This window comes from Morone saxatilis, unplaced genomic scaffold (genome assembly GCF_004916995.1).
Source record: "Morone saxatilis isolate NCDOM2014 unplaced genomic scaffold, NCSU_SB_2.0 Contig21, whole genome shotgun sequence".
Classification (NCBI taxonomy): Eukaryota; Metazoa; Chordata; class Actinopteri; family Moronidae; genus Morone; species Morone saxatilis.
Window position 1 is genome coordinate 979,768 of NW_023339774.1, and position 7,445 is coordinate 987,212.

At 40.9% G+C, this 7,445-nt stretch overlaps 1 protein-coding gene across 1 annotated transcript in view; it reads left to right on the forward strand.

The window, feature by feature from the left end:
• Positions 1–5,332, forward strand: part of fbxw2 (F-box and WD repeat domain containing 2) — a 34,696-nt gene extending 29,364 nt beyond the window's left edge. The window contains exons 2-5 of the mRNA XM_035668240.1: positions 310–504; positions 1,180–1,313; positions 1,501–1,697; positions 4,414–5,332. Of these exons, the coding sequence (XP_035524133.1) occupies positions 310–504; positions 1,180–1,313; positions 1,501–1,697; positions 4,414–4,702 (815 nt within the window). The 3' untranslated portion in view covers positions 4,703–5,332. The remainder of the gene's footprint in view (positions 1–309; positions 505–1,179; positions 1,314–1,500; positions 1,698–4,413) is intronic.
• The last annotated feature ends 2,113 nt before the right edge of the window (positions 5,333–7,445 follow it).

Genomic DNA, 7,445 nt, shown 5'->3' on the forward strand with positions numbered 1-7,445 from the left:
CTTAATGGACTTATTGGGGCAATATCAATTCCAGTATAGATGCCCTTTACCCCTGTAGTTTGGCCAAAAACGCATAGCTTGAACTTGGGCCAGATGGATTCTCATGTGATCTTGTGAGTCCAGACCAGCTGTCTCTTAAAGTTATTTTCTCTCAATCCACATATGTGAAACACTACTATCCAGAAACATGCCTACAGTCCTTCCTTTACCACAGGGTTTAAAACAAGTGTTTGACCCACATCTGGGTGGGGTATTGTGGAGCGGTGTCAGAGCTTGCAGCGTTAACATGGATATCCTCTTGTTCTGCAGGATCTGATGACCTGTCTGCCAAATTATGGGATGTGCGAACTGGGCAGTGCATTTATGGAATTCAGACACACACGTGCGCCACAGTGAAGTTTGACGAACAGAAGCTGGTGACTGGTTCCTTCGACAACACTATTGCATGCTGGGAGTGGAGCTCGGGGGCTAAAATCCAGCAGTTCCGTGGCCACACAGGAGCAGGTTGGTGTTGCTGGATTACTTAATATTATTATTTAGTAATATGCCAAGGCAAGCAAAACTTTATTTATATTATAGCACATTGATTTGCATTCCAGGGTGGTTACTAGATTAGTCAACTCGGAGATTAATTGCTATTTTAATAATGAATTTAATTGTTTTGAGTATTTTTTAAGAAAAACTGTCCAAATTCTCTGATTCTCTCCAATGTGAATATGTTCTGCTTTCTTTCGTCCTCTATGACAGTAAATTGAATTTCATTGGGTTGTGGACAAAACAAGACATTTGAGGACATTTTATGGACCAAATAACTAATGTATTCATTGAGACAATGATTGACAGATTAATCACTAATGAAAATATTTGTTAGTTGCAGCCCTAGTAGTTACAGTGTTAAATATAAATGTCTATAAAAGTACAGATACATAGTGTATTAACAAAACTACAAATCAACCAAATGCAGTTGAAATGAACCTGTTGGAGCTTGGACCCTAAACTCAACAAACCCTTCTTTGTTGGCATAAATTCTAGCTGCATTAAGTTCGACTGTATCATTTATAAACTTGAAAAGTGAAATATGTGTGTGTGTGATGCAACTTCCAAGTGTGATGTTTTTTTAAATTTGTAAGCAGCAACTTCCCAATGCTTAAAATACAAGAATAACTTGTGTCTGCTCAGTGTTCAGCGTGGACTACAACGATGAGCTGGACTTGCTGGTCAGCGGCTCTGCAGACTTCTCCGTGAAGGTCTGGGCTCTGTCTGCTGGTGCCTGTCTCAACACCCTGACCGGACACACCGAGTGGGTCACCAAGGTCAGCTAACTTCGCCCAGTCAGGTTTCCTTGTTATTGATGCATTGTTATTTCCATAACTGTAAATATGTTGGCACATTATTATTCAGTATTGAAATGTCAGTAATTTGATTACCAGTTAATCCAGTAAACTGACATGATCAGTGTGTGTGTTTTGAAACGTGTCTTTTGTTGTTGTCTACCATCAGGTGATACTACAGAAAAGTGAAGTAGAATCTATGGTGCACAGTCCTGGTGATCATATCCTCCTCAGTGCTGATAAGTATGAAATTAAGGTAATGCTCCTGTCTCCAGCAGCTTCTTGTTGTGTCAGAAGGGATACACCAATTATTGGCCTGGCCCATTATCAGATCCCATATGCAGCATTTTTACAATTAATGGAATCATTATTTTCTTAATAATTAATATATAACAATAAATAATGTATGTATGTAGGGATGCACAATATTCAATTTTTTCCAGCCGATACAATAACCAATAATTACCTGCTTCTCATGGCTGATACTGATAAGATATATAAAAAAAAGTTCATAACCTGCAGTTTAATGACACCTGAGGGTAAGAAAGGCTAAATTATGAGGGAGCAAAAGATGGGATGTGGGCTCAAGGCGCCAGAGCGGGTCGTTCCCAATCAGTAAGGGTGTTTGGGTTCGATCCCCGGGGGCTCCCTCCTCCCACGTGTCGAAGCTATCCATTGGCAGCAAGAACTTTACCCCAAATTTGCTCTCGATGCATCGGTCGTGTGAATGTGCTATGTATGTGTTAGTTTCTGTTTTGATGGGACTTTGCATCTGTCTGAATGTGGTGTGAAAGGCGTGGAATGTGGCACGTTAATGGTAAACAGTGCCTTTGATGTGGCGGAAGACTAGAAAGCGTATACAAGCACAGGTCCATTTACTATTTACCATGATTTAATATTCCATCTGTGTTCTAACCAAATCTAACTGATTGTTTACACAACAACAAACAACAGTTTAAACTCTTCAAATGTTCATTTATTTTTTCTAGGAAAGAAAATCTAAAAATGTCACAAACATACTTAGGCTTTCATAAAACCAATCATCAACCAATAATTTTGCAAATAATTGCAAATAGAATTCAAATAAAATTATTATTATTATTATTATTATTATTATTAGGGACTAATCATTTAATTATCAGAATAATACCTAATATAAACTTCCCATTCCCATGTGTATTATGAACTTTTGTATTCATAATGTGAATGTGTAAAGTAACTGAAGTGGAGTGAACAGTTCAATATCTGCCTCCAAAATGTAGTGGAGTGGAAGTATAAAGTAGCATAAGGTGGAAATACTCAGTTTTATTAAATATATTTTCACTCCACCAAATAGCGGCTGTGGCTCAGGAGGTAGAGTGGGTTGTCCAGTAATCTGAAGGTTGCATGTCACAGTGTCCTTGAGCAAGATACAAAAGCCCAAATTGCTCCAACTGCTGTGTGTGAAAGCACTTCATTTGTGGTTTGCCTGCAGCCTCTGCCATGAGAGAGAGAGAGAGAGAGAAACAGAGAGAGAAACAGAGGGAAACAACAGATGTACAGCAACAACGAAGCAACAACTACATTAACAAGTAGATGATCGATTGCGATCATGAAAAAGACGGTCGACGATGACACAGCAACGACAGGGGACCAGCCGAGCAGCGACAACAGTAACTGCCTGGCACAACAATACTCACAACAACTAATAATAATAAACACAATATCAGTGATATTAGCAATGGCAGTTCTAGCAGACCATGGGAGGAAGGCTCCACCGGATCATGAGCAACCTGCAGACGATAAAGCACAAGAACTCCGGGAAGAAGGTGAAGTTAGTAACATGCATTAATGGGAATGAATTGGAGTGCATGAAAGAGAGAGGAGAGAGGAAGAGAGGAGGCTCAGTGCACATTGGGAAATCCCCCGATAGTCTAGGCCTATAGCAGCAAAAACTAAAGGGATGGTTCAAGACTCACCTGATCCAGTCCTTAACTATAAGTTTATCAAAGAGGAACGTTTAAAGCCTACTCTTAAATGTGGAGGAGGGTGTCTGCCTCCTGATTGTTTTGGCAATTGTTTGTCCTGGTGTGGTCTCTGGCATGTGAGAGGTCCCTAAAGATGGAGCTGTGTCCCTCTGCAGGTCTGTGCCTTTAGGGAGAGAAAAAACTGCAAGGTGGTCTGAGACACTGTCGTTTCAGAGGACCGCCAGCATCAGCTTCCAGCCTCGCCTTCAAGTTTGAGGACGCTACATCCGTCTGCAGCTCTGACCTCGCGAGTGTACGCAGTTGGACTTGGCAGTTTTTGAGATTCTCAGGGGGGGCGGGGGGGGCGGCGGCTAAAATGGTGCACATGATGCTAAGGCTCTTCAAAGAAAGTAATTAGATAACACAGTGCTTCTATAGTCAGTGTGTCTGTTTCCTGCAGTAGATGGCGGTCAGTGCGCCCAGTTTGTGGCTGGACATGTATTGTAGCCTCATAAAACAGCCCAACCTCAAGATACGTACATTAAGAATATTTTTAACTGTTTACCTCGCCGTCAGGCATGCTGTTTGTTCGGCACCAAGTTAGAAATTGTGTATGCCCACGCATACTGTAAGCCCAACTGTGCCTCACACTCTGTTACGCACTGCATACACACAAAGAAAAGAGACTCCTCAGAACTCCCCAAGACTATTCCAGTTACTCATTTCTGATTTTAGATTTTTTCTCCATTTCTCAAATGCTGTTTAAATGAAGCTGGAGTAAGTTTTCACCAGTTCCTTGTTATCTCGTTCATAGCTGCGATTCTATGTATCCCATACAGGTATCTGTCTATTTCTAATGTGAGTTCAGGTGGTGGTGTGCCTAAAATAATACATTTTTTTGTTCAAATACAGCTTCTCCAACCGTCTGGTTTAATTGATAATGTACATTTTGACTGCTGTGTTAAATCAGACACAACTCTACACATGTAAAACAGATATAACAAGTTTAGCTATTTATTTTCCTTACAGTTTGCTTTGAATCATGGTTTAGACAAGAAAAAATATTGGGATATAATCAGACGGTATGATCAAACAGCTGGCAGCACTCCTAATCCAGCATTTTTTTATGGTCCCAGGGTGATAAAAACACAGGACCCAGCTAACCTGTCCCTGCTCAGCTTTGGCGAGGTGTTCGCACTACTTTTCGACAACCACTTCCTGTACGTGATGGACCTGAGGACAGAGGCCATCTCGGGCCGCTGGCCTCTACCGGCCTACAGAAAATCCAAACGAGGATCCAGCTTCCTGGCCGGCGTGACGTCCTGGCTCAACGGCCTGGACGGGGACAATGACTCTGGACTAGTGTTTGCCACCAGCATGCCGGACCATAGCATTCACTTAGTACTGTGGAAAGAGAACGGATAGAAGCGAGCCAAGGACTCTGATCTCCACACTGCTAGGATACGGGCAGCAATCATGTGTGGCTCTGGAATATATGAACTTCAACAGCCAAGATAGATCATGCATGGACCAAAGCATTTTGTTTTTATCTGTTTCTTCCTTAGCATACAGTCCTCCTCTACACAGAAACTTTCACAGATGGAAATGGAAGGCAAACCACGAAGATGACATTACTGATCAGCCCTTGCTCCTGATTTCTGCAGAAACCTGTAAACCTCTCATTGGTCTTGGTCAAGGACAAAGAAAGACTTCTTGAAAGCCAAGATGTGTCAGTGACAACAAAAAAATAGCATCAAAGGTTCCAAAATAAAAACTATAGAAATTCTCTTGTAACAGACTTTATCATGGAAGTGTTTCTGTCAGATCTGCTCTCTGATCAGTTTAGCATTGTGCGTTCACACTTGTAGCCAACCTTTAATCCGTATTCTTTTAACCGGGTGCTAACTTTGGCCACCAACCTTTTCTTACCAGGGTGAGACTACGTCAGACGTGCTGTAGCTAGAACATGGACGATGCCGGGCTGATCACTGAGCAGATTTGCCAAAAACAGCAGGGTTGCCTTAAAACACAGTCACTGTCAATAACACACACACACACACAAGGGAGCTGTATACTGAATAGTATGTTGAAAAGTGGTTCGGTACATTGTTGTGTACCACGTAAAACATTGTAAGGTTTCATGTAATTCACTGAATATACTTTTCTAAGGGATGTCTGGTTTAAATGTCAGCTTGAGAAATGTGACGTGCCTTTTCAGTTCATTTGATGTTACAAACTAGAATTCCTTGAGAACTCTGGCACACTGCAGTAAGGTGATGACTGCATTGTAAATCTTAACTTTTATGTTGAATTTTTCATATTTACTGTGCTTTAACAGTCTCTAAGATGTCTGTAATTTTATAGTTATCTACCTGACATGACTTGCTCAGTGAATTGCTTTTATGAATCATTGACTGTGTAAAACATCAGGTTTATTTTTCTAAACGCCTCAATGCATTGCACAGCTGAGGTAGTGACTTGGAAAGCAGTCGGCCCTGCGCGTAATTACTATTTTAGACTTTAAAAAACATTTGAATGGATGTTTTCCTGGTATAACCAGAGACCATGTGGAATCATCCCTCGTTTTAACTTCATGTCTCAACCTGGTTTTCTACAACACTGAAACTTGAAAGCTGCAGTAGATAACTTTTATAAAAATAACTTTGATAGTCATATTTGCTGAAACTTTCATATATCCTACAGTAGAACGATGAGACCAGAATAAATCTGTGAAACAATCATGGTTCTCTGCTCCCTCCTTAGTGCTCCTTACTGGGGGGGGGAAAATTTTAACATAGAATCCAGCAGGCCCTGAACCAAAAACAACCATATTAGAGCGAGAGATAAAAGATTGAAGGTTGGAAAGGTTGATGGTTGAGTCTCATTGCCATGATCCTAAAGCGTCTGTATTAGAACCCACATGGGAATGAGGGCTCGACAGTCAGCTTCACCAGATTATCTGTCTCATGTACTGCTGTCCAGGATACAGTAAAAAACCTACCTGCAACTTTAAACAAGAAGAGTCTTATTTCCCAGAATTCTCATTGATCCTTTGCATTTAGCGGCCAGAGATCAGCACGGATTGAAATGTATGTCACGAAACCACAGTTATACGACATGATGAGTTGTTCTGCAAACACAGACCGTTAACCTTGTTTGTCACATGGATAATGTAAACACCAGCCAGATGTACAGACTGTTCTTAGTATTAGGATTTTCAAATCTAATTAAAACCCCACCAATATACTGTAATTCTGTACTGGTGTCTGCATTGGCACCACATTAAAGTCCTTCCCAGCGCACTCAGTCAAATTGAATGTCAGTATAATTGATTTGTAGATACAGTGAAGAAATGAAATGGCCAGCAGAAATGTGAAATTGGACATATTTTGTTGTACTCTCAGAGTTAATTGCAAAATTCATTCAAGCTCTGCCACAGGCTTATCTTTCACACATTCAATCTATTGCCATCGTCCATAGACGCTCTTTTCACCTGCATCAATTCTACAATCAGCTTCAATATTGCAATTTTCTTTTCAAAGTAAAAAAAGTAGAAAGCACTAGTGTGTCTGTGTATTTGGGTCCAATTTAAATGTGAGCCAACATCGTGCATGGAGCCAAAAGCCTTTACACAGCTTAGGAGACACGGGTTTCCAGATACCCACAGAACGTTACTGACATTCCCAACTATCTTTAGTTGTAGTATACGTGAACTATGCTACTTTTAGTGAATATGTAACAGTATTCCCCATGGGATAGAAGACGAACACATTGTGGTAAACTTCCATATATTAATGCATTAAAGCTGCAGTAGGTAACTTTTATAAAATAGAACTTTTTAGTCATATTGCTGAACTCCTCAACTATATCCTGACCAGTAGACATGAGACAGATAATCTGGTTTGTCCCTGGTTTTCCCCGAGCTCTCTCTGCCTCTCAAGTCCTTTCCTACTGCAGCTTGACAGTGTATTTGTAGTCTCACCCATGGAGCAGAGGTAACAGATACACTGCTGATGGTGCGGCAGAAAATCCACAAGGACAGACGATACTGACCTTTCTCCAGTTGGCATCCCAGGCACCTCTCTATTTCCCTTGTAAGATTTAAAGCCTGTGTTGAAATCCTAACCCAACCCAAGTTCCATCTCCTCTCAAAACAACACGGGAAGGA